The following is a 27,807-nucleotide window of genomic DNA, read 5'->3' as shown; positions in this document are numbered from 1 at the left end:
CGAGGGGAGAAGTACAGTTGCGGTCTGCCCCTTCCTTAGCCCCCTGCAGCTAGCCGGGGCTCATTCCCTGGTTTGGCTCACTGTGTGTTACTCTGTTATGCAGTTGCCAGCGGACTGTAGTCGCACTCGTTCTCCTCCGCCACCTCTTCGCTCCCTCTCCCCGCTCCCTCTGGCCCCATGTCTCGCTGGCTCTTCCCCTGGCCGGGCTCGATCAAGAAGCGGGCCTGTCGGTACCTCTTACAGCACTACCTCGGCCACTTTCTGCAGGAGCGACTGAGCCTGGGCCAGCTCGGCCTGGACCTCTACAACGGCAGCGGTGTCATCAAGGAAATCAACCTCGATGTCTGGGTGAGTTTGTGTGTTTGTGATAGGTGGCTGTGAACGCCACGCCACGAGCCACACTGTTTTTGTCGGGCTCGTGCACCCTTGACTGTTTCGCAACTCGCACTCGAGTACAACAACAATCTCCAACGTCATGCTTCTAGCCGGGCTCGCATTTCTTCGAGGAATTGCAGTTATAGGAAACGCATTACATAATCTGACCAGATGAACTGCACCTCTCCATAGTGTCTTGACATTAAGAATATATGCAGTATATTCCCCTCTTCCTTTGTCTCATAAATCTAGACACAGTGATGATACAATATGGAACCATGTTATTTACATTTCGTATTGACTGCTTCCCCTCTCCTCCAGGCGGTCAACGAGCTGTTGGAGACTCTCGGGGCTCCTCTGGAGATAGTGGATGGCTTTGTGAGCAGCATAGTAGTGACCATCCCCTGGCAAGCTCTCCTGACGGATCACTGCACCTTAGAAGTGTCTGGTCTTCAGATAACATGTCGACCCAAGTACCGAACCAGTAAGTTCCCTGGAAAACAAGTCTTCCACTTGGGACACTAAACATCCACCAGGCAGCTACAGGTTGAGTGAGGGATCCAGGGATTATGAAATATGTACATGTTGTTATGCACCTGTTATGCAGGTGATATATACAATATTGGTAAAATCTGATTTGTAAGTGCTTTAGTAACAAATGTACACATCAGGATGTGAGTGAGGATCCAGGTAAGATCATGTCATGACAAGTCTTTAAAGACTTTAAATGCTTTTTCATTGAAACCACTGCTCAAACTCTGCTGATTATTTTCTAAATAAATCGAATAATGTTCGATTTCTATCTTAATAAAAGGTGAGAAAATAATGCAAAGGGCTGGCAATCAAGTTTGTGTTTTTTTTGGAGCAACAGTCTAAAAAGTTACGTAACTGTCATGAGGATAAACCTTAGCAAATCCTTACGTTTGAGTAATTGGAATTCTTGTATTATTCTCAGTGGATTTTTTGTGCAATTTTGCTAAAAAAAATGACCGTCAGCTATTTTAATAATTGATTAATTTCCTGGTGATCGATTTATCAACTAATCCTCCTGACAGAAAGCTCAGGAGGTACAACTTGGATCTTGATGTGTAAAGAGTTAATGTCATCTCCCATTTTAAGGAGTTTACTAATATTTACTGTGGATGTATAAAGTGCACACAGACTCACTTGCACTATGTCTGAGTTCCATGTGATTTTGTTTGCACTCAGGTGGGGGTTGGGACTCCCAAGGCTGGTCATCAAGCATGACCTCCAGCATGCAGCTGGCTCAGGAGTGCCTGAAGGACCCCCCTGAGGCGTCCGAGGAGCCACCTGCCCCGCTGGAAGGGCTTGAGACGTTTGCACAAACCATTGAGACAGGTGAGTCCTCTCTTTGTGAAGATCTCACAGGGTGCACATGCATACATCAGTGTTCCTACAGTAATAATGTGTCTCTTACAGTATTACTGAGCATATTTCCCCAATTAAAAACCCAATCTGAACAGACACTAAGAAGAGATGATTTGAAAGGTCAGTGCTGATGAACCTTTGCATGTCTCTCATCTCATCTGTGTTTGCAGTCCTTCGCCGTATAAAAGTCACCTTCATAGACACTATCGTTCGCATCGAGCACCAGCTCCTGGACCTGGAAACAGGCGTTGCCTTAGAGGTGCACATCAAACGGTACGTCTGCCTTTTCAAGATTCACTTTAACGAAATGAGCTGCGAAGGAGAACCCGAAGACTCTTTTATTGATTACTCCTTCATGATGTTTGTCCTTTATTTTGTATTCATTTCATTTCGAAGAAAAGTTGACCTGAGAGGCCTTTTAATGCTTGAGCAATTAGAAATATGATTAGTCAGGTTCAGCTCAGAAGACGCACCCAATTTGTTCTTCAAAGGAACATATAGTACACCAAAGCTACTTCAACCATTACCGTGTAATAATCTTGATAGCTAAAGTATGGAAGGATCACAAAGAAAAAAGCTTCCTGGTATAACTGGGATCTTAAGAAATCTCACAATCGTATCTTCATTATTATTTGAACAATGGGTATTTTTTGCAGTTTGAGGCCAAACAGAGAAAAACATATAAGGGGGTTGAGATTTATTTTTGAGTTGAAACACTGGGATGTAATAATGCTGTGCATGAATTGATACTGTATATGTTTGTATTAGTGCATCCTTGGTTCTCACTTCTGAAAATACAACAACTTCACTGTGACAAGTGAGAAACACAGTACTGTGGGACTGTTTGTCAAAGTACAAGTGTGAGCAAGTGTTCTTATAAATGGGCCATGGTCGTAAAGACATAAAAGTGTAGCGCAGATCTTGTTGAGCAATGAAACACAGCCTGGAGCTGAAGGACTGTTGGTGACAAAAACAAAGAAGCCACAGAGGATAAGCTCAAACATAGTGTAGCTTTAAACATGTACCGTTGTCACTGGATTTATTGAATTAACACATGGTACTCAACAGAACTTTCTAAATATTTTCTGTCATACAAATAAAATTGAAAGCAATTATGTTCTCAATGATTTGAAGTGCTTTACTGCATTTTCAACTGCAGTGATCAGGTTCCGAATCAAATGTACACATATTGCTCATGTGACAGTATTATTAAAGCAAAAATTGCAAGTCATGGTTAACTGAACTAATTTGCTATCATTCCCAACTACCCACTTATTTGATTAATTGCCAGGTAGCCATCGCTGGTTTTCTGTGTGTATTTCCACTAGTGTCACATGTCCCATGACTGTCTTTCCATTTTCTATTGTGTGTTACTGTTGAACAAGTTTTTCTGGCTTATTGACAAAGCTGCTCAGGAGGGCTGTGTTGGTCTGGGGTCAGTGACCAGAAGGCCCTGTCATCTCTAAGGCTTGATTTTTAACAGAACAACTGATTTGAGTCCCGTGAAGCAAGTTTAAGGGTTAGAGTTTATTAAACAGGGTGCTATTTGATCATCTGAGATCAACAGACTGACAGCAGAACTGTACTTCAGCAACACAACCACAACATATCAAGTGCCACTTGTGCCAATCAGTATTCTATTGTCAGGTATATTAGCTTCCAAAACTATGATATGAGTGCCTTACAATGGTCCTGTTTCTCAGAATAGAAATCATATTACATTAAACCAATTTGTTTTGCTTTCTGTCATGGCACGAAATAATGAATATGTTGGTTTGCACGTCCTCCAGGCTGGAGTACTTTGACGAGGCAGTGCGGGATCCAGCCAGCCAGACTGCCGTGCCTGTTGACATCCACCAGCCGCCCTCCTTCCTGCACAAGATCCTCCAGCTGAGCGCCGTTCAGCTGTTCTACGACAGCACGGGCACAGTGCAGGTGATGGAGACTTAACGGCTATAGATGTGTAATCTTTGTATCTATTTTTTTATGTATCTATTTTATTTATTCAATTATTACCAGTATCATAAAAGATTAAGCTAACTAAAAACAAAGATTAAAAAAAGCATCACACCCCATTCTGCCCCATTGTATGAGCGGTCCAGGTGGAGCTGATGTGTAGTAAACAAGTCAATAACTAACTAATAATCTCCAGCTATTCAGACTTTATTCAATTAGTTTCTTACTCCCGCGGTAATGTTTGAAGATGATCTTTTCTCACTTGCTAAAGTTACAAGGTTTTGTTTTAATGTAAAATGCAGGTTTTTTTTTCCTGACAGCTGCAAGTTATTGGTTAATTTACAGGAAGATATCAATATACATCTTCAACAATATGATTACCAACCAGATATGCTCATAGATATCTCTTCATTTCTTAGGGTCCTCATAAAGAGGAACACCCTGAATCAGCAATGGCAAGTGAAGAAGAAGAAGAAGAAGAGGAGGTGGAGGTGGAGAAGGAGGATGAAGAGGATGAAGAGGAGGAGGAGGAGGAGGAGAAAGAAGGTGATGAGGAGGAAGGTGATGAGGAGGAAGAGCCGAAGCCCTTGACATCCCCTCCCTGCCCTTCGTCTCAGCCACTGCTCATAGGAAGCTGTCCAGGTTTCATTGAGACCACCGTCAAAATCAAACAAAACGATATGCTGCCTGGACCAAAGGTGTGTGCGTTGTTATGTGTGTGCGGTCGTGTGTGTGCTCATGTCGGCATACTGTCAAATCCTGAAGGATTAGTAAATGCAGCGGTCATATTAACTTCTGTATCTTGTCTCTTTTTCTCTGTTGGTCAGTTGGAGTTGGATGGGAAGGTGGGCTGTGTCCACATGCTGCTGTCTCCGGATCAAATAATCCATCTGACAGACCTGCTGTCGGCCCTCTGCATAGACACGGGTACAGTATAACACAGCCATTGTGATAAGCATGCACCAATCACCTGGGTTAAACCTGACTCTTGCCATTGAATGCTACATGCGTGGTCACAATATTATGCTTTAATGTCTCCTGGATCTGATTTCATTACAGGTTATGTTTAATGTGTCATGGTGATTATGACATGAAACAAGATAAAGTTATATTCAGGTTACAGCGGGGTTATGATAACATGAATACATTTTAGTCAAATCCACTTTAGCATTCAGATTAGTTTTCTGTCCCGAAATAGTATTGCAAACATGTGTTCCTCCATCTTTATGATGAGTAAAATGTACAAATGATACTTACATTCATGCATGCACTCACGAAATAAAACCACAAAGCTACCACGAAATTCAATACTTCTTCTGTGTCTAGTAACCATGAGGTGCCTTGAGGTGCCTTCAGACTTTAGCAATACATAATATACAACTCCTCAAAGGCTAGAACAGATACACCCAGACAATACGCCTGTGTTGTCTCCTCTGTAGTTCAGAGCAAGAGGGTAAGGTAACAGACTTCTGTTAATGCCTCATAAATGTTTCGCTCTCACAAACACATTCATGAATCTGTTTCTCTTTCTTCTCTCCCCAGATATTGAGACTAAGTGTGGCGGAGCACTCAGTCGTCCGTTGGACTCAGACGACCTGCGTATGATTGAGGATGACCTCAGTAAGCAGCTTGGCTCCAGTCCCAGAGACAGGGAGTGGGAAACTGAGCCCGACTTGGAGCCCTTCATCACCGGCTTGGAGAATGGAGGTACATATGGCAGTTCTATAAGCGATCTGTCTGAGATCACAACCTCAGCAGGCCTGCTCCTACAACCATGTAGTTTGCAACCATGTCAGCCATTGTGGGTAAAACTGTCCCCTCTTTTAAAATATACATCCAGCATTCATACAGTATAATATGTAGGTATACAGCATTATTAATAAAAATGTATAGGAAATGTGCCTTTAGTCGGGCTGTATGAAATGCAAAGACACGGGTTGTTTTGAGTGGTGTAAACCTTGCATGTTAAATATGAGTGTTGATCTTGCAGCAACATTCCCTGAAGTTTGTGTACATTGCAATATTTAACTGTATTGTTGTTATTACCTGCAGACATGTTTTTCTCCATGGGTCCTACTGGAATGACCAGTAGCGGGATGTCTGTGCGCTCCGGCAGCGAGATGTCGGACAGTGATATGGAGTCCTCCACACACAGTCTGGCCAGCATCACACAGCCTGCACAGGTACTGTGTGTGTGTGTGTGTGTGTGTGTGTGTGTGTGTGTGTGTGTGTGTGTGTGTGTGTGTGTGTGTGTGTGTGTGTGTGTGTGTGTGTGTGTGTGTGTGTGTGTGTGTGTGTGTGAATACATTTAAATATACAAAGCAAATCACAAGTAGTCTGATATCCACTTTAATATTCCCTGCCAGGGCATGATGAACTGTCCCAGGAGGTATCCTGGAGCTCTGTCGAGTCTACCCCAGTCAAACAGCCGGACCAGAGGTAAAAATCACTGCACCTTCTTTCAATTTTACACAAGTGTTTGACCTTCTTGCAATGATGTCCCCAAAGAAGTGTGTCTTTTAAAAAAAAAACAAGAAAACTGAACTGTCATCCTCTTCTTTGCAGGACGTTCACATAGCGGCCAGGCAGATCAGCTCAAGCCTGATGCTTTGTTTCGTCTGACTCTCGGCGGGCTCACCCTAACCCTCCTGCAGGAGAACCCGCCCTCTAAGCCTGACGGAGCCTCATTGGCTCAGATGTCTCAGGTGTTCTTCCGGGAGCTGGCCTTCTTCAAGGACAGCATGTTTAGTGAGCGAGACTTTCACCATCTGAGAGGCGGCTTTGCCAAGGCCTGCCCACACTCCCACCTCAGGTAGAGAAACACAGATGCATATTTTGTCTTTGGTGAGTTTTAAGTTGGGTGGCCATAGCTTCACACACACAAAAAATCCCTTGACAACAATTACAGAATGGAAGGTACTTTAATTTGGGTGTGTAGTGTTTTGGGCTTGTGGAAGTTCATAGAAGATTCAGTTGACAATACTGTCAAACATCCCTTTCTCAATAAGCTGCTCAATTACAAAAAATACTTTCTGAAATACAATAAACTGTGATGAAGTTGGATAGCCTGTAGGTTGTAGAGGAATGTGTGAAATGTCTGATGCGTTTGTAGCATGTTACTTGCAGCCCGCTGTATTGCAAATATTTTTTTCCTTCTAATTCTCGCTTGCCCTGTTGTCTCTCACAGAGTGACCGGAGCAGCAGTACAGGTTGCTTGTGAGATGCGAAGCGGAAGACACCATAGTCGGGCCATGACCTCTGACCTTTCCTTCAGCAGACTGGAACTGTTAGAGAGCCTCTGGGAGGACGGAAAGCCTCAGTACAATGAGGTAGAACATCTCTTTGTCCGTCTGTTAGTCTATGAAGCTCACCCTGTGGCTGTGTTCACACTTTACATCTTCGTCATTGTATTTTCAATGTGAACAATATATCAAACAGTAAGTGATCACATATGGTCATTATAAGATCTAACATCTGAGTATGTCACTGCTGTGCATTGATTCGTGATAATTGTGATGTTGCAGAGACATTAAAAATTCACTTGGAATTGTGACGTGATGCAATTTTTCACTTTTAACTAATATTTTACTTTTAACTGAACTTGTACATGTTATCTAAAAGTAGTTACGGTTTGTTGTTCTATTTTGAAGCTGATAAGGATTACTTGAGATAACATTGTGTCTCTTTGTGTCTCCTTCCAGTTGCTTCAGTTCCAGAAAGCTGGTCTGTTCACAGTTGGAGCTGCGGCCAGACCATGTGCCCAACTACACTACAGCCTCACGGAAAAACACCTACGAAAAGTATGCATTCACCCTCACACACACTCTTGACTTGAAATGTGCAAAACCTTTCTGATTGTTTTTAATTCACTTCACCCAAGTTGTTTTAGTGGGAAGTGCCTTACATTGTGGATGAAATGTGCTGCACTAACAGTGTGTCAACCCCTGAGAAAAACTGGACTGATTGAGTCATTAAAGACAACAGAAGAAAAAAAACTGTAAACATGTTTTCTCATGACACTGTTAGAAAGTTACATGATTTTTTTTTAATGTAATGTTGATCATGTATTTTAAACTTTTTGGACATAACTTTCCAAAACCCTATATTTACAATATCAGTAGTGACTTGGCTTCGTTTGTGCATATGACATGGATGAGAGTAATTTTTTTCTTTAAAATGAGGAAGTTCTAATGTCTAATCAGATGTATTCAAACAATTTATCAGGTTAATGATTCTGTAGTTATACAAAAATGTCATCAAAATATTATTCTGCAGTATGACTGTGTCTGTGTTGGCAGGGTAAGCAGCGGGTGGTACGGCGGGACAGTGTAGTGCGGGTGGAGCTGGCAGAGCTGAGCGCTGAGCTGGACCTGGACATCCTCAGTCGCCTTGGGAACTTGAGCAAAGCCTTCAGCCACTGTCCCACACATACTGCTGGACCTGGACTCATGCAGGTGGAACCCCACATACATTTAATCATCATAAAGACCTCATTACACAAAGAAAAATCCCTAAACATAGTAGATCTGCTAGCAAATGCAATAGTCTGTAACCTAATTAAAACACTGCCAGAAAACACTAACAGAAACACTAACAGAAAACACTGCGTCTAGAAGAGATGCATCAAACCTCTATGACAACATCACAATGGGACACGGAAAATAGACAAATCTTTTTTGGGAAAAAGCTTTAAAAGGTAATCTTATTTGACCAATCGTATTTGTGCTGACACATACATACATGAACAAAATTAATAATCAATAATAATGTTTTCAATAGAGCATCAACAGTGACGAATACAACTGACTACTTTCTGCAACTCTGTGACTGAATCGGCTTCTAAAATCTATCTCACGTTCTCCCCTCAGACCCAGAGCATCGAGCTGTGCTCCTCCTTCACCCTCCTCTCCCCTCACGCCATCCTTAGGCTTCGTTTCCCGATACCTGACCTGCGGCCCCTCCCTAAGCGTCGACCCCCGACCCAGAGGGCAGTGCGGCAGGAGACCCTGGTGCTTGAGCTGAGTCAGCTGGAGCTGAAGCACCAGGAGGCCCCGGACCTCCAGAGCGAGCAGACTGCTCCGGGTCAGCCGTGGGCTCCCTGTCTTACTCAGCTCCTGGAGGCCTCCTTCACCGACCTGCATGGTGGGAATACACACAACCCTAAACAGTAGCTGTTTGTTGGTTTCAGTATCACGTCTGAAAGGGCTGTATGATGGCAAGTTAAAGCAATGGATAAAAACTGTGAATTGGACCAACACAGCATACAACCCCGCTTCAGAATATCCAAACTATCCATTTGAATTAGCATCAGATTTATATCTATATTATAAAAAAGCATTTGTTGCTTGTTTAAGCGGCAATGAATCTGTACAAATGTGAGAATGACTGTCGCTCTGTTAGCATTTTCTGTTGCACTTGTAGAATGTCGTCCTGTAGAACACAATTTGTTGTTAAAAGCTGGAATAGCAACTCTTATTTGCAGTTTTAAAATGTTTTATATGTATATCTATATGAAGCAGACCTGTTGTGTCTCACCAGGGTTATACGAGGGTTGGGAGGGCGGCTCTTTCCCCTGTATCAGAGTAAAGAAGAACCGCGACTCTCTGCCGAGGTTAGTAGTGATGATTATGAGAATAATAATTTACAATCTGCTTGAAATTAGCACTTTACAGTACCGAAGTTGGAATCTAAATGTAGTCGTTCTTCCTCCATGAAATGAGATGCAATATATTGTTATAATGTACTCTACCACAAACCAGTATTACTTTTTTTCTGTTTCTGCGAGCAGGATATCCGTGTGTGTGCGCGGAGGTGAGACTCAGGGCCCGTCTGCAGGTCTGGATGGGATGAACCTCATCAGGGACCTGGGCGCCGCCTTCTTTGAAAGTCACTGTGAAATCAACGACAAAACCAGCTCCCCGTTCTCCTCCAACCGCACCATGTTTGAGACTGAGGAGGTGCGATGACACACAAAAAAACCCATACAATTTATTATCCATCTTATCAAGGTTCCAGACCGAACTCATCCCTCCTCGTCTCTCATCCTTTCTGGTTGTAGATGGTAATTCCAGCCGACCCAGAGGAGATGCGTCAGTTTCAGGCGCAGTGTGTCGCTCAGTGTCAGTGTGCGGTGGACATCAACCTGCCCCTGGCCTACATCCTCCTTCCCAGCAAACAGGCCTTCCAGAGCTTCTACAACAGGTACGCCTACAGAAACACAGGTGTTTTTCCAAGATAACATTCTCCTGGAATCACCCAAAAGGTTTGAAGATGTTTGAAATTATCTTTAGTCTAATGTAGTACAGCGAGTTCACTCTCAGACGTGGTCAAGAAATATCTTCCTCTTACAGCTTTGCTCCTATTTTAGGGTCTATATATTGGTCTTAAATCCTGTCTCTGAAGTAACATTAATGTTCCTCACCCACCGCTTTTTCCCAAAGGATCAATAATGATCTGTTGATGTGGGAGCCTCCTCCGCCCTCAGCCCACAGCCCCGCCCTCAGCCGCCATCACCACGACGAGTTTCAGCTCTGCAAATCGGCCTTCAAACTAGGTGAGTTTGGCTGTCTTAGTGGAAACACATGTAGATCTAGTATTTATAATAGCAACTAGCCCGCTAAAACATCTTTTATTAATCAAGCCGGTTTTGTGTTATATCAAGATGATTCTTCCTCCATTAATGAATGAAATCAAACCGTTCACGTCGGTTTTCTCTCTGCCATAGACTCTGATTCAGAAGAGGACGAGCCTCACTTCTACTTGGCCAGTGAATCATCTGGAAAGACACAACAGTCGGCTCCCCGCCCCAACCACAACCTCAGCCTCCTTTCCCTCACTGTGATTATCGGCAAAGGCCGCCTCCAAGCCAGAACAGACAAGAAGGTGAGCAATGTGGCTGTCACATCTCCAAGACCAGAGACTTGACTTGGTTCAAAAGACTTAAAAACAGCTCTGGCTTGAGCCAATTATTGAACATGTATCTATTTTTATCCAGTAATGTTTGTGTTTTCTAAACGCTCCTGTTTCATCCCATTGATTCAGGAGGACCAGAGTCATGGGGAAATTGTGCTCGACCTGGAAGGGGGAAAGATATTCAGTGTGGCACAGCACCAGAACGACCCCAATCTCAATTTCCTGTGTATAGAGAGCAGGCGAGTGGAGCTCTACCATCGAGGTACAACATCATTCATATTTTATTTTTTTAAATGATTTGAAGTAGATTTAACGCTAAATAGAAAATGTTCATGATTGTTCTGGATCATCATCTCTTCTGACTTCTCCACCACAGCAGTCGTGAAAGACACACCCATCCCACAGCGGTTGGAGATGCCCAACTTCACTCCCCCAAAGCACTTGGACCCTACCATCTACCCTACAGAGGTGGGTGTGAGCAGTGTGAGCGGCAAGGAGGGGGATGTACAGATGTTGTCCACAGCCATCAAAATCACATTGGACCCACAGAGGAGTGTTAAGGTACGTCCTCCTCAAATGCCTGATTTTGCTGCTGCAAGTTTGACATAAAAAAATAATTGGTTCCGTCTCTCACTGTAGGAGTTCCTCGTTGCCCTTCGACTTCAAGGTGCCACCATGCGACATTACGTGATGCAGACTAATCACAGCTGGCATGAGCAGGTGAGAAGCAGTACAAGGAAACAAAAAGTCTTCTTCCAGATTAGAGTCTCAACCGTGTCTTCTCTCTTCCTTTGTGTGGTTTAAAAGTTCATGAAAGGAAATATCTAAACCTTGCACTTTAACTCAGTTACTGCCAAACTATTGTTCATTTCTAGCCATATTTATTATTAAAACTCTAGGCATTCCAATGTGTTTTTCTATGTCATGCTTTACTTGACTTCAGAAAATGTGTTCTCTCTAGACCAACATTTTGACATTCTTCCTTCAGGCAGAAATAGAAGTGTGTGAATGTGGAGTACAAGAGAGTGAGATGCTGATCTCTAGTTGCAATGAAGCAGAGTGCAGTAGAGTAGGAAGATATTGTGCAGTTTACGATTCACAGTGTATTCTGAATATGGGGTGCAGCTGTTGCTTTTGAACTAGAGAATTTAACTCTTCATCGTCCTGTTGCTGTTTTGATATTCAAGCTGCGTCATTCAGGCACTTTCTTTGGGTGAGTTGAGGGTGATTACAGTTAAGGACAAAATCACTGAAAGGTATTGGCTTTTACAGACTGATGATGCAGAACAGACACAAATCTTCCCATCCAGAAAATAATGCACAATAAAAAAAATCCAGAGAGCTTGGACAAACATGACCAGGAACAATATTTTGACTGTGCTACTAGCCGCTAACTTCTGCCTTCCTTTTCTGGTTCCAAGAGATAAGAAGCACTGTATACATTGTAGCTGGTTAAGTTTGATTTAATGCCACAAATTAAACCAATGTTATTATAATGGAAATCGCAATTTTTTCTGTTTTCTTTTCCAGTTAAACCATTTGGATTGTGCAAAATGAAATCAACACTGAAATCAATTTAGGTGGAAGAATATAAAATGGTTGTCTTTTGCTGTTTTGCCTGCCAGCTGAGTCTGTTTGTTTGTTTGTTTGTTTGTTTGTTCCAGCTGGTTGACTTCCTGGATGTTATTGATGATCCCATTTTGGGATACACAGCACCTGCCGTCATCACTATCCTCCACACACACCTCGCTACCTGTGCGGTCGACTACAGGTATATACTATAGCCTCAAAACAAGTGTGCTAAATTTACATTTACATTACACTTTTCTCCTTTTTTTCCACCCTCATCTTTCTGTTTTTCTGTTTGCAGACCTCTGTATCTGCCACTGCGCATGTTGTTCACAGCAGAGTCCTTCTCTCTGTCTAGTAATATCATTGTAGACACCGCCACCTTTCACCTCAGGTACAGTTCCCCACCAACTGAACACGAAGATTGTCCATTAAATACAACAATAATCCAAATCTTAATATTAGACGTTGAAACAATTATCATCACTGCAAATATTTCTGAAATGTAATGTTTCACATTATGTGAGCTGCTGTAAGATCTTTGGCTAAGTTGTGTCTTTGTTATGTTGTGGTCAGATTCATTTTGGATGACTCTGCTCTCTACCTCTCGGACAAATGTGAGATTGACACCGTGGACTTGAGGAGAGGTAAGACACGTGATGTTTACATGTTACAGAATAGTGGTAGAAAATACTCTTTCTCTACAGTTTCATGTGTGTCCATGTAACGTGTTGAAATAAATTCCCAATGAGTGAAAACAAAAGTGTCAGGATGTTTGTTCCCTTACCCTTGGACGAGGGAAACTTTCTAAACAGGACGAGTGTGATTTATAACAGAGCATCAGAATATTATTTCCAAAACAGGTGTTAGTAAAAGAGGTCATCTTACAATCAGTGACGTCTTATGTTAGGGATAATACAGTAGTTAATATTAGCAACTTAAAAATAGAATCAATGTCAACATGAGCTCCATCCTAATAAGTCCCACCATGTGTCTTTGTGTCACACAGACTATTTGTGTGTTCTGGACATTGACCTGCTGGAGCTCGCCATCACCACATGGAAAGGCAGCGATGCGGGCAAGCTGGTGAGTGCAATCCGTCTGTTCTCATGAAGCAAACAGACCCAACCCGGCCTGTGAACATGTGAAAGTAAACAAAACATTATAATTTAGTTAGATTTCCTTCTGAAACCACAAACAAGCACAGGCCCCGTGTTTATAAATATTTGTTTTACCATAAGGAAGTTTCACTGTAATCATAGCTTCAGGCAAAACGACTAGGATTACTTTTCAGTTGGACGTGGAGCCAAAAACAAACAGCGACAGTAAACATGATGCAGCTGCCCTTTCAACCAATCAGTAACAAGGTGTACACATGTGAGGAAGTTCAGTTTATGATCTGTTATGTAACGATGTTTTGTATTTGCATTTCCTTGGTCTCGTCTTTTCTTAGTTTATAGCGTTCAGGTGTGTTGTTAATTATGTAGTTTTAGTTCCTCCCTCCTCCTAGCAACTCTCTGTCACCACCTTTATTAATTCTCCTGTTCTTAATGTGTTATTCCGTTGTTTTTCCGCTCTTTGTCCTCCAGTCTCAGCCTCTCTTTGAGCTCCGTTGCTCCAACAATGTGGTTCACATTCATACCTGTGCAGATTCCTGCGCTGCCCTGGTTAACCTGCTGCAGTACGTGGTCTCCCAGGGCGACCTGCACCCCCCTCCGCGACACGCCTCACCCACTGAAATTGCTGGCCAGAAATTACCAGTAAGACCAACGTATTCACTGGAGAATTTTAATTGTGAATGGATAAGAACTGAATAATGGCCTCGGACTTGTTAAGCACCTCAAGTTAATTATATTTATACTAAGATTGATTTTCTAAGAGGGTTTTACACTCTGTTTATTATACCCTTAGATTTTTGGTTTGCTTTTTTTATCCACAGCAAAAAGAAGTTTAACCTGGGAAAAAAATATAGAAACCCGAGCGCAACAGAGGAGAGATCTACAGACAGACAGACAATAATCTTTGTTTACAGAAGTAGAGGTAGTAAAAGTATTGTAGTGTAGTATGAAAAAAAAGAATGTTGTAGTGTATCAATATATGATCAGTGAAATCGTACGTGTAATAAGAGTTGAAAAGTGGTATAAAGATGCCATATAATTGTTTCATGTTCTACTATAATATTCTTCTGTCTTGTTAGCTGTCAGAAAGTCCTGCGTCGGTGCTGCCCTGCCATCCAGCTGAAACCGCTGAGATCAACCAGTACGACCTGGCTGATGCCTTAATTGACACAGAGAAGAGCCAGCGAGACGAGTGTTCAGATCCAGGTACTGAAGAGTCTCTCTCTTTATACAACTCAACATCCAAACAGGATACAGCTCAGTATAATGCTGCAATGACCCAAGTCTCCTTGTATACAGGAGGAGGATTTAAATTTAAATTGGTTTCCACAAGTGATATAAAAACGGTGGTGTGTGGACTTTGACTGAATGAACTGAACTTTAAGGAAGAAAACATAAAACTCAGCCCAGTTCCTGATTTCACTGATACAACAATAAAATCTGATATGATATCAGTGGTGTAAAATTATATCTGTATGCATCATACACATGTACTCAGTAGGTTTTTAGTCATAGTCGTGAATGTGTATATTTGTGTCTATGTATACATATTCCACAAATCTATGCTTGTTTTTGTCCAGGTTCACCTTCCATGCTAAGAGGCTCACCTGTCTCTGTCTACTTGTTCCCTGGTGAAGCTTCGAAGCGCATACCCTCCTCCGTGCTGCAGGAGGAGGACTCTGAGCTTGACGGACTGGTTGCCACAGCAACGGAGGCACAGGCAGATATGATGTCGGATGAAGGTTCTGAGGGCTCAACCGACAACGATGACTTTTGCATCTTGGAGGCTCCCGGGATGGGCATTCCCGTAAGTCCCACTGCTTTCCCCATTGGCTTGCATGACTCCTTCTAACAATTACAATTTATATGCTTACTCGCAAAATGTCCGCATGTGGGATTTGTTACAGCCCAGGGACGGGGAGCCCGTGGTGACGGTGTTCTCTCAGGGCCCCATCAAGGTGAAGGAGAGTCACTTCTCCAGGCCTCGGGGCAGCTTGGACCTGCTCAGAGCCCCAAGCCGCTTCCCAGTGCCTCAGAGCAGGGTGGTCCTGCGGGAGATCTCTGTGGTCTGGCATCTCTACGGAGGCAAGGACTTTGGCGGCAAACCCATGTCCATACATGCCCAGCACACAAACCGGTAACAAACACAAAGGGCTACAGAAATGTAGTTTCTCGTACAGTACTTTCATCATACGTCATGAGCATCTTTCACACGTGTGCTTCTTCTTTGTTTTAACCGTTCACTATCTCTGTCCCCCTCTCTATAGAGGCCGTTCAGTCCCTGCTGGTGTTCGGGGGTCCCCATCTCGCACTGTCGCTCCTTCTCGTCCCCAAAACTCCTGGCGCTGGGCTGGAGGCAGCGGGCGCCAGCACAACCTGCTGATGGAGATCCAGCTAACCAAGGCATATAATATATAGTATAGAAACTAAGACTAGAAGTGGTTGTCTGTCAGTTTATCTTATTATATATTTATTCTGCAAATAATGAAGAGATTTGACAAATATCTTAATTTGACCCACCTATGAAATGTTTCTCAGCTATGCAATTTTGTTTGAAAGGTTTGGCACTTTGGGAAACAAGTTTATTCATTTCTTTGTGGACAATATCAATACCACTCTCTCATAGGAGCCAGGCGAGTTGTTTGCCTTCGTTTCCAGTCTTAATGCCTAGCTAAACTAACTAGTTGCTTGCTCCACATAAGTATATATCATACAGATATTTAAGTAGTATTGATCTTCTCATCTAACTCATGGCAAGGGAAGCAGCACATTTTTATTTTAAATTCAACTTGAACCTAAACTGTACTGCTTAAATTTTCCCAGTCGATTTACAGCTTCACCAGAACTCCCCTAAACATAGTCAAACCCCATCTTTTTCAACACATTCCCTCTGTTTTGTCATTTCGTCATCCAGGTGTCATTCCAGCACGAGTCCTATCCGGTGGCAGTAGTGGGGCCGGATGGAGAGGGGCCAGTTGGGGTTGGTCCTGGTGGCGAGCACCCTCTCTCCAGGCAGGTGTTCATTGTCCAGGAGCTGGAGATTCGAGACCGACTGGCCTCCTCACAACTCAACAAATTCCTCTACCTATACACGAGCGAGAGCATGCCTCGCCGAGCCCACTCCAACATGGTGAGACAGCTGACAGGGCGCGATGAGGAGGACAGACACATGAAGACTTCGATTTATGATTTTTGATTAAAATGACCTGACTAAAACCAAACCATCTTTTATATCAGAAGAACTGATTAAAGAAAAATGATTGATTATTTCATGAATATGATATTGATTATGTGTTTTTCTTTTTGTAGCTGACAGTGAAGGCCCTGCAGGTTTGTCCTGAGTCTGGCCTCGGTGGACCCGAGTGCTGTCTTCGAGTCAGCCTGCTGCCTCTACGACTTAACATCGACCAGGTAACTCCAACCCCTGACACGGAATCCTAAACGTGGAATCTTTTGCATCCAAATCCAACATTAGTCGAGTATGTGACACCCAAAAGCGGTTGAGTAGAGCCTGAAATGAAATAGAAAATGACTCTGGTTCTACTCAAAGCTCTTCTGTGAATGCTTTGGTCCTGAGAAGCATACAACTCAGTTTGCAAAAATGTTTCATCATATTAACGTCATTCCAGCACAAGAACCGTATCGGATTGGAGAAAACATGCAACTACTTCCACATCTAACCAGCCTTTTTTATGTCTCTTGTTCAGGATGCACTATTTTTCCTGAAGGACTTTTTCAGCAATCTAGCTTCCTTTGTTAACCCATACCTGCCTGTGGACCCTGCAACTGAAGGTGAGCTACCTCTGAGGATGATTGTATAAAATCCTTTGCTTCATATTTCATAAAGTGTCTTTCATCCTTAATGTTAAGGGCTTTTGTCAAAGTCATACATATTAAGATTTTAAACAAAATTGTCATGCATACGCTGCAGCATGATTAATTGTAACTGGCTGCATGTTTAAATGATTGTGTAGCTAATTTTGATTATGTATTTTTCTATATTTCTCCCCATTTAACGTTCAGTGAAGGCAGACCCCTCCCAGAAGGCCTCTGATGAGGCAGAGTCAGCTGCTGGTCTCGGTCCTGACCTCTCAGCTTCGGTGGAAACTACCTTCAGCGAGCAGAGCTCCTCCTCTGCCGGCTCCACCTCTTCCTTCGACCAGCCAATCTACTTCCGGTACACCTATTCTCCAGAATGCTCTTTGAAAGTCTGATTCTGATTTTACAAACTAACAGAAAATTAAAGCCATGTGTTACAAACAATAACGCGTGTTTGTAGGAATATAGTTGGGAAAAATAATCAATGGGAGTTTGAGCGTGGCTTCTTTTCCATGATGTCGTGTTCCAAATCACAAATTCAAGATGCATCACACCACTAGATATTGTGACACTATTCTATAACATCAAACCTTTAAATCCTGGAGCATTTTAAAAATCTAATAGAACCCACTTTGAACTTAGGTTCTAAGTCCAAACTGGGTTCTGTCTGGGTTCTGGAATGTCTGGGTTCTGGAAAGTCTGGGTTCTGGAATGTCAGGGTTCTGGAATGTCTGGGTTCTGGAAAGTCTGGGTTCTGGAATGTCAGGGTTCTGGAATGTCTGGCTTCCGGAATGTCAGGGTTCCGAGGTTTGGGTTCCGGAATGTGAAACTGAAAAATAAAGGCTTGAAATGTTAACTGCATGGTCTTTCTCTTCCTCTCCTGCTATTTTCAGTGAGTTCCGATTCACCTCTGAAGTGCCTATCTGGCTGGACTATCAAGGCAAACATGTTGTCATTGAACAGGTGAGAGGTCACTCAAACAGCTCATCAGTCACTCAGCGTAACACTTATATGAAAGAAATATGTACAATTTCTGTGTATTTGATCAGGCTAATAATTGTTTCACAGGGAACATTTGCAGGGATTCTGATCGGTCTGGCCCAATTAAACTGTTCTGAGTTGAAGCTGAAGAGGCTCTGCTGTAGACACGGGTAGAAATCCACACTTCCATACACACACATCTCAATTTCTTTTTTAGATGCAAAGAGATACTTGAGATTTGAGACTAGATCACTATGTTTGAAATGCAAACCAGTTTTTGTAGTTGCGAGTTTCTTATTCTCTCTTCATAAACACTTTCTAGTCTCCTCGGAGTGGACAAAGTGATCCAGTACGCTGTCACAGAGTGGCTGACTGACATCAGGAAGAATCAGCTGCCGGGCATTCTGGGAGGTGTTGGCCCCATGCACTCAGTTGTCCAGCTGTGTGAGTCTACACTACTCCAAACACACAGCTTAACATGTTCTTCATCCTGTTTTAACTCTTGGTTCATTTATTTTACCCCTCTGTCTATCTCACTTTGTTTCTCCAGTTCATGGGGTGAGAGATCTGTTCTGGTTGCCTATAGAGCAGTACAGGAAGGATGGACGCATTATTAGAGGTCTCCAGAGGGGGGCAGCATCATTCGGCACCTCCACAGCTTCAGCTGCTCTGGAGCTCAGCAACAGGCTGGTGCAGGCCATACAGGTACTCTGTCTGGGAAAGGTTTTCAGTGCAGGTCTTTGAAAGGAAGTTATTCAGAAAATAGATCTGGACCATGGCCTGAATTTATTTAAAATCGTGAGATAATTTGTTGAAGGATTTCAAGATAAACAGGGCCTTAGGTATGCGATGCCTGATGTCTGTCTGCTTCTCTTACAGGCCACCGCTGAGACGGTGTACGACATCCTGTCTCCAACTCCACCCCTGAACCGCTTTGCCATCACAGAGGGCCGGGCTCCCTCCAGCCGGCCCCGCCGAGCTGCTCAGCCTGCAGACCTCAGAGAAGGTGTGGCCAAGGCTTACGACACCGTCAGAGAGGTGCGTCCCCAAAACTTACCCTCTCCATATTGATTATGGGCCCTTCTAAAGAACAAAGAATCCAAAAGTAACCAGTCACATATGTGTGACACTGCAAGTGGTTGAAAGGAAAGATCATAATTTGTGGTGATGCACAGTGTATGTAAACGGGTTGTCTAATTTAGAGCTGAAATGGTAAGTCGATTAATTAAGACAATTGACGGAAAATTGATTTGCAAAAATGTTGACAATTCATTGTGTAAGTCATTTTTCTGGCTAAAATGCCAGATATGTTTTTCCTCTAGACTCAAATGTATTAATGTCTCTAAAATGTGCTTTTCTTCTATTATATTAAACTGGGAAATATTTTTAAAACAAAGTCAAATTTAATTATGGGCCCTTGGAACTATTTTTGACGTTTTATAGATAAAACAATTCATCGATCAAAGTATTTCCTGCACAACCTTGCTGATTTCTGGTTTCATGAGTGCATGCACATACATCTACTGAAACACCACATATTGTTTGACTAATCTCTCCCTGGACTCTCTCTCTGCCCTTCAGGGAGTGATTGACACGGCTCAGACCTTGTGCGATGTAGCGTCCCGCGGCCACGAACAGAAGGGTCTGCCCGGCGCTGTGGGCGGCGTCCTGCGGCAGATCCCGCCCACTGTGGTCCGACCATTAATAGTGGCCTCTGAAGCCACTTCCAATCTGCTTGGCGGCATGCGGAACCAGATCAAACCAGACGCCCGGAAGGAGGACTTCCTGAAGTGGCGCACAGAGGATTGTCAAGATTGATGAAGATTTGTGTGGGTGTCAGAGAGAGAGAGAGAGAGAGAGAGAGATTTGGGGAAGTCTTAGTGACGGGAGCAATACAGGGTTTGAATGTGTATGGACTAATGAGTCAGTGTTCGCTCCGATGCAAAAACAAAGCAACGACTACTGCAGTTATTGACACCCAGTGTTTTATTTTTTGTGGCTCCATCATACATGGACTTCACCAGATTTAATCTTTCTATTTTGCATCCAGCAAGAGCTCTCCTCTCCGTACTAAACCAGTCTGCAGATTGTCCTTACTGTCTGTGTAAACATATCACTGTCAATCTCAACTGGCTTCATTTTCAATGCAACAAGGATCATCATTCTCAAGGTTTTCTGTTATCATAAGTAAGACACAGACTGGTGGCACTTCCTGCACTCTAAATAGTGCTTCTTGAAACTGTATTCTAATTTGAAGAAGTTATTTCTGGCACCATTTCACCTCCTTCTAAGGTCTATGGAGAATAAGTAGGAGCAAGAGGAAGGTGAAATGACCTTCTCTCTTAGTATTCCAACTCACCCATCACTAGCTGCAAACAGGTTTTTCTTCATTTTTTTTGGGTGCAGTGTGTGAGGAACTGACACATGATGTGACTCTCTTTGTTGTCCAGTAAAGCTCATAGTCTAGACTGGGAGAATCTTTAAATGAAGTGTCCTTTGCTAACACCTTCCAAATGGTTTTCAACCCAACTTCACAACACCTTCTCATTGGTTCAGCTTTGGTTCAACTGTGTACCTGCTTCTCTCAGCACTGTTATTCGTGCCATAAACCTTGCAGAGTGCCGTTTATAACTAGTTTGTAATGCCTCCTCAAACCTGCACCCTCCCTGCTACTGTACAAGTGTGACACATACTAGCTCATATGGATACATACCTGACTGAGAACAAGTTTCCTGACTGAATAGAGATACAGATTCCATGAAGCCTCTAATTTCTGTAGCACATTCTTTTAAAGCTTCGCTATGTTGGACTTCAAACGTCTGCAACTCACAGTAAACGGTCCAGATGTCAGCCAGTGGTTCTTCCTTCTGCATTACAGCTCATTTGTGCTTCTGTTTTCATGAAGAGTTAGACTGGGATCTGAATTAACTTACTATGTCTTCAGAATCGCTTTGCCCTCTTCTATAGTTGCCTTCCTGAATTTTTTATTTTTATTTTATTTGTTTTTTATTCTGTTAAAACATTAGATATTGTCATACTCGTTTTCAAAATTAGCTTTGAGAAAATGTGAATCTTGTGACGACGGAGGATGAAAAATATGTGTTTTTACATTTCTATCTTATTATTTTTTGGGATTTGTGTCCCTCTGAGTGTGTGTGTGAGTGAGTGAATGAGTGCGTGCGTTTGTGTGCGTGCATGATGCATGTCTGTGAGGGTGACAGGTTGAAGCTTGTTACATCTCTTGTGTGTAATTACTATTTACTATATCATAAACGAATGAATGACCTGTATAATACAAAGACGAGGAGTATACAAAATTAATACAAAAAAATAAAAAATCTGATATATAAAAAGTGAACGCCATTTTTGCCTGACATTTTATTTCTGCTTATTAACACCAACATTTTTGTTAAGTACGTTTACTCAAGTATCTTACCTAAGTAGCCTGCAGTTATGTGGCACTTGAACTTTACTTGAGTATTTTATTTTCAGTTAGATATTTCAGAAGTTGAATATTGACTTTCATTTTAATTTACCTCATGACTTTTATTTAAGAGCTTTACTCTGCAAACTTTTTAGAAACACATTTTTTGTAACACATGATCGAGTAATGAGATATGACCCATTGTTATAGCTAAGAATATCCAAAACTAAATTTAATTTTAAATTTTCAACGTTAACATATTAATGCATTAAGAACAACAACCCAATCATGTAATACTTATATATATATATATTATGTAATAATAATAAGACGGTAAGAAAGTATCCTTTATTAATCCCCTTGGAGAAATTATTCTCTGCATTTAACTCATCCTTATTATTATTATTATTTTTATGGTTATTATAAATATTACCCCAAAAGGCTGTTACAGTATATTGCACTGGCTCTAAAATGATTGGGTATGAAGTGAATAAAACTAAAGGGACTATTACAAATTGACCCTGTATTTACAAAAGTTAAATGAGAGCTCTTACTAAGGCACCAACGGTAGTCTAGTTAAAGTTCCGGGGAACTGTTTTAGCGATGCACAAACGACACTTCCGGTCCACATGTAAACGCTACAGCGTGATTTAAACGTATCTTACAGACTTGCTGTTTTAGTACATTTACCAGAAAACTATCGTTGAACCAGTGACGGTTGTTTGTAAAAGAAATGAAGCTACTCACGCACAACATGCTGACGTCTCACGTGAAGGGAGTCACTAAAGGATACCCGCTGCTCATCAAGGTAAACGTCAACACCCGACTAGCTTCATGGCTAACGACAGCACTTAGACCTCAAAGCGTCACATGGTTTAATGCACTGCTGTGTTTTATGTTCAATGCTACTTGAACTCTATCACTGAACATGAAATAGATTGTAATAAAATAGACAAACCTCGATTATAATTACACCCGTAGCTTTATGTTTTAACAAGCATTGGATTTCAATATAATTTATATATTGAACTTTTTGATACTTCTGTGGTCAAAATCCCACAGCGTTTTGCTACCTAGTGTATTATTATATTTGAGTTTCTGAATTCTCAAAGTCAGATATATTATAAAGTGCCCTCTAACATACCCTCAATGGAAAGAGAAAGCTTGATGTGTAAATTACACATATGTCACACTATAGTTTTAGTAGCCAATGATGTCAGAAAAATCTCAATTTGCTGGTGCCTCTTGGATTACAGGTGTTTTTTGTGTTGGTGATGGCGTCATGAACCATTGGCACAGGAAGCGATTTTTAAGGAGGACTGCTGCTGTTCGAAGGCCCTGAATTTCTGCACTAATAGACTGTTGTTTCCTCCACATGTGTTTTCTTTGTGCAGGCGACTGAGGTGAAGGTGAATGAGGTGGACTTCAACCCTCAGTTTGTCAGCCGGATGATCCCCAAACTGGAGTGGAGCGCTCTGGTCCAGGCTGCAGAGGAGGTGAGTGTAATATCTCACATTATAAACATGAATACCAGTACAATTTTGGAGCATTCCAGAGAGACATGGCAAAGCTTATAAGTTGTTAAGTAGCTCTCAATACAAGCAACGGTATCCTTCGATTTGGAACAATCGATCAATTTGAAAAGGGGTGAAAAAATATTTTGCGTAATGTAAGGAAATATTTGTTTAGTTTTGTTCTTCTATTTTAATTTAACTAGCAAACTAAGTGACCAGCACTCATAAATGAGTATGTAACACCTAAGGATGCACGGAAGGAAGCAGAGCTGTGTCAGTGCTATGCTTAGTGTTTCCAACACATTTGTGGGTATGGCTCCTCTTGATCAGCAGCCAGGAACCTGCTGCAGATACAGATCATCAAATCCACATGATCAAATACTAGTAAGAAAAATAGTAGCGCGAAAATTTGAGCCATGAGAAGAAATATATCACATTCTGTTATTGCAACAAGATACGACTTTAGATTGCATATGAACAAAAAGAAGATACATGCATTAAAACTAAAATACAATCATCAATAATGCCCGTCTGCATTCCTTAAAAACTAGACGGCAGCAATTCATCATTTAAGCCCCTCAATCTGTAAATATCCAACAGGACTCTCTTTGGAGAAGATTTCTCTCTCTATCTCCTCCCTTCAACCATGAGCCGTAGCCTATAATGTTGCATGGTATACCGATACTAAAAGGATTCCGCCACACAGACTGAGGGAGTAACACGTCGAACATGGTAAAGCACCTTTCAGGTAGACAACCCACACTTTTTTAAAGAGTTCAACGAACGACAGGTAATGTGATTATAAACATGGACACCCCAAGCTCACCATATACAGCCTAACAGAGTAGCCTCGGCCTACTTTGATGACCAGCATAATGATCATGAGGTCAGAATGCACACAAAAGTGTACCAAATGAAACACAATTGTTGTTCCCATAGTGTAATTGCATTGTAGCTTTAGTTTTTTTTTCATCTAAAACACACATCTGTAAAATTATGTAACTCTACATTTGCTCATACTTATGGAAATAACTATGTAGTCATCTGGTCAGATACGGACAACAGACCTACATAGCCGTGTATAATCAATGCTATGATGGCACCATGTAGTTTTAATTAATATCTTGCTGTAGGCTAATACTAATATGCCATTCGTTAAGAGTTCAAAAAGCTGGGCAGGAACAAGCTGGTAAAAGAGGATGTTTTATTTATTACTCTTATAGATAAATAAACCAGTATCATATTCTGGTAACGTATCGTGATCCTTATGGCAGGTATTGTATCGAAGTCATAATTTTGGTATTGTGACAACCCTAGTAGCCTACAAACTCCACAGCTAGCAGAATTAGAGTTTGGGTGTCGACCCAATATAAGAAGGAGGATTAGGTGCTAAAAGGCTATTACTGTCTTTTTCACAAGCTTTCTACAAAACTCATTTTGTCTCTTTTCTTAGAAATGAACACAGAGGTCATTAGCCTCTCAAATCTTTCCTCAGAGCTGTACATTTTCACTTTTAACAGTTAACTGTTCTTCACTGATTCACTTTAAGATGTCGTCTTGTGTTGCATTATAGTTTTTATGTGTTGGAAAACTTAAATTGGGAAAAATATTCTCAAATTATAATCCTTTATATAGGACTGGAGTATTGTATATCAACACCAGTGGTCGACCAGTACAGGTTTCTAAATATCCAATATTTAGAGAGCAGAGCATAGATATCATGTTTTTTCTGCTTTTTTGCATCTGATAAAAACAACAATTTAATACATTTTAATTTCATTTAGATATAATATTTATTTAACACTATGATTATCGGCATTGTCTCTGTTTTGCTAAAGTAGATCTGCTCCTACAAAAAAAAATGCATCAACTAAATCGATGTCTACAGTGTTTCCTCCTGAGGCTTGATCAGGACACTGTTAACAGTAGTCCATGACTGAGGGGTTGTGTTTTTAGTTCTTTACGGTTTTGTTAACCAGCGGGTGGAGAATATGTCATGGTCTCTTCTGCCACCCAGTGACATCCACTAATGAATAAACTGCCCAGTTTGAACACTTGTTACTCCCGTATTCCCTCTTTAGTTGGGTCATCGGCAAGACCTGCCCGGTGAGCTGGTGCCAGAATACGAAAACAACGAAGAATTCCTGAAGAAAGTGCACAGAGTGCTATTAGAGGTAAGAAGCACGCAGTGATTCCTGTTGGGCTGGTGTTTTTTTTTGTTTTTTGACTGCAGCGGTATTTTTTACCACAGTAAGTAGTAATAGGATGCACATGATGAATGTGTGTTCTTTTTAGGCTTGTAACTCACCATCTTCAGTTTCCGTTACTCTGCATATTGTTGTTGTCAATGACTTTATTTAGGCTTTGGTTATAGTAGTGAAAACTTTTTTTGTTGGCATCATCAGATGTGTGGTTTTGTCCAACCAAAAGTCCGAAACACAAAGATATTTAGCTTACAATGATCTAAATCAGAGAAAAAACAGCAAATAAACACAATGGAGAAGTTGGAACCGGAGAATGCTTGGCATTTCTACTTAAAAATTACTGAAACGTTGATCAAAATACATATTTTGTCAATTAACTGATCAATATAGGGAACACTTGGTGCAACCGTTTTTATTTTTTCCATTTGTTACTAAGATCTCGTTCACGGTCAAATATTTAAATTCACAAGTTGTTTTGGCTCGTTTTTTTTTTTTTTTCCAATGAAATTGACAAACTAGCATGAAACAAGTTTTGAAAGTTAGGAAAGGATGTCTTGGAGGAACCACTTCTCCATTCTGGATATTATTTGCCATGTGGGTTCCAACAGTGTTTTATATTCTTGTTCTACTGAACATCGTTATGGGATGTCTTTGTGTGGAACACTTCAGTACTTATTTTGGATCACACAACTGAAAATATTGACTCTCGGTAACATATAAAAGATGCAGTCGGTGCTTCACATCCTCTTTCTATTTCTGGCAATAGCAATTTGCAGCAAAGCTTTCTTGTGGGCGTTTACTGCAAAGTGTCTTGTTTTTCATAACTGCACCACGTTCGGAAGACAGTGCAATTTAAAAGTAGAGATCTATCACAGGAACTGAAGTACTTTGAGACATTATTCTAGCATTGTCAAAATCGTTGGCATTCATGTTAAACAGACTGCACTAGTGCTTTACTCTTTGCCCATCACTCACACACTGATGGTTGACAGAGGAGCTAGGAATCGCACCATCAACCCTGTGATTAGTGGACGTCCCGCTCTTCCTCCCGAGCCACAGCTGCCCGCTATGTCATAGCCACTTTGTGCTGCCCTGACAGCCTCCATTGTTCTGGGAAGACTTTCCACAAGATATTGGCGCATGGCTGCAGGGATTTGCTCCCCTTCAGCTACAAAAGCATCAGTGAGGTCCAATACTGGTCCCAGTTCATCTTAAAGGTGTTGATTAGGTTGAGGTCATGGCTCTGTGCAGTCAAGTTCTTCCACACCAAACTCCGAAATCTAATTTTGTGTAGACCCGGGGTGGCAAATATCATGTTGAAACTTGAAAGGGGCTTCCCCAAACTGTTGAAACTATTTCTTGCAACAAAAGTGATGTTTACATCGGGGAAAAAACTCATTGAAACTGTATTGAATGCATTTCCTTCCCCATAAAACATTAGCAGAAGTATTTTTAAAAGTATATTTCAATTCTTCATTGGACTGTGTATGGCATGCATGAGATGAACAAAACAGGGGCACACTATAAAAAAGACACCTCCATAACGCTGCTGGTGGTCAGACACTCCATAGGGTAGCATTAGTGGTGAGGTACTAAAAAAGAACCGATGCCTTTAAGATTTAAGTAGTGGCCTCACAGGTTTCATGTATTGCTGACGGGTGTTGATTGGGATGGTTACTTCAGCCTGCTTGCAATAAGTCTATTAAGTTACTTTTATTAAACTGTCTTTACAGAATCATATCTTGTGTCCTTTACTGGACCACACCCCAGTTATCAGGAACAACTGGTCTAAAAATCTTTGTTCACTGTAGCATTTAAGATTTTCTGTAATTGGAACTGCGAGGCCTGGGACAAACCAAAAGTATGGCGACAGGGGTGTCCGAACACTTTTGGCCATACAGTATATTCTGCTCTACATTGACATCCAGTGGCGGTCTCTCACCTCTCGACTTGGTTGTGTGTTGTGCAGGTGGAGGTGATCGAGGGCTTCCTGCAGTGCCCTGAATCAGGACGAGAGTTCCCCATCTCCAGAGGAATCCCCAACATGCTGCTGAGCGAGGACGAGGGGTAGATGTCAGCTTCACCAAGTCAACGGTTCTCACACGCAACCTCACCCCGAGCTGTCACTCAGATGGGAATTGTGGGCATTCAGAGAGAAGCGAGATGTTGGATTTAAGTTGGTGCCATGAGAACCACACCGTTTGGTTGATTGTTATGACATTTAAGTGGCTGATTCTACCAATGGAGGAAAAATGTTTTGAAAAATAACCGATGGAAATGTTCCCAGAGTAACCCCGTGTGGTTTTATCTGTATTTATTTTTGTTACTGTTTGGGTTCTTTTTTGTGTTTTTTTTTTTTTTTTTTTTTTTTTTTTTTTTTCAATAAAACGGTCCTGATTTCCACGACGGACAAAATTGTTTTAGGTTTTTGTGGAAAATACGGATTTACTTATATTACAGGCATGCTAAAATATAAAATCCAGAGGCTTCATGAGTGAGGCAGACTCTGAACCCATCTCTCCCTCTCAGGGTTTAAGTGCTGAGGC

The 27,807-nt window shown here is 41.7% G+C and overlaps 2 protein-coding genes across 2 annotated transcripts; both read left to right on the top strand.

Annotated features, from left to right (window-relative positions):
- Positions 1-177: 177 nt before the first annotated feature.
- Positions 178-21,482, top strand: atg2a (autophagy related 2A; the record flags this gene model as incomplete). Its single annotated transcript, XM_079229124.1, has 42 exons — positions 178-348; positions 697-859; positions 1,585-1,734; positions 1,935-2,037; positions 3,555-3,699; positions 4,140-4,418; positions 4,548-4,647; positions 5,263-5,427; positions 5,773-5,903; positions 6,087-6,159; positions 6,286-6,532; positions 6,908-7,049; positions 7,422-7,520; positions 8,019-8,174; positions 8,589-8,862; positions 9,259-9,331; positions 9,509-9,677; positions 9,779-9,921; positions 10,161-10,273; positions 10,445-10,602; positions 10,762-10,894; positions 11,009-11,193; positions 11,272-11,352; positions 12,297-12,403; positions 12,503-12,595; positions 12,778-12,848; positions 13,211-13,287; positions 13,791-13,961; positions 14,399-14,525; positions 14,900-15,126; positions 15,227-15,456; positions 15,587-15,722; positions 16,234-16,449; positions 16,629-16,730; positions 17,027-17,111; positions 17,343-17,496; positions 18,032-18,101; positions 18,207-18,289; positions 18,442-18,563; positions 18,670-18,824; positions 18,999-19,157; positions 19,701-21,482. 42 exons carry the CDS (start codon positions 178-180, stop codon positions 19,935-19,937), a joined length of 6,075 nt encoding a protein of 2,024 aa, XP_079085250.1. The 3' UTR covers positions 19,938-21,482.
- A 751-nt stretch (positions 21,483-22,233) lies between these two features.
- Positions 22,234-27,589, top strand: trmt112 (tRNA methyltransferase activator subunit 11-2). Its single transcript, XM_079228377.1, has 4 exons — positions 22,234-22,351; positions 22,938-23,039; positions 25,139-25,231; positions 27,231-27,589. The coding sequence occupies exons 1-4, from the start codon at positions 22,277-22,279 to the stop codon at positions 27,330-27,332; spliced, it is 372 nt and encodes a 123-aa protein (XP_079084503.1). The 5' UTR covers positions 22,234-22,276; the 3' UTR covers positions 27,333-27,589.
- The last annotated feature ends 218 nt before the right edge of the window (positions 27,590-27,807 follow it).

Source organism: Taurulus bubalis (assembly GCF_910589615.1).
Source record: "Taurulus bubalis genome assembly, chromosome: 13".
NCBI classification, from domain to species: domain Eukaryota; kingdom Metazoa; phylum Chordata; class Actinopteri; order Perciformes; family Cottidae; genus Taurulus; species Taurulus bubalis.
The sequence above is the reverse complement of the archived record's forward strand: the minus strand, read 5'-3'. Positions and strand labels throughout refer to the sequence as shown.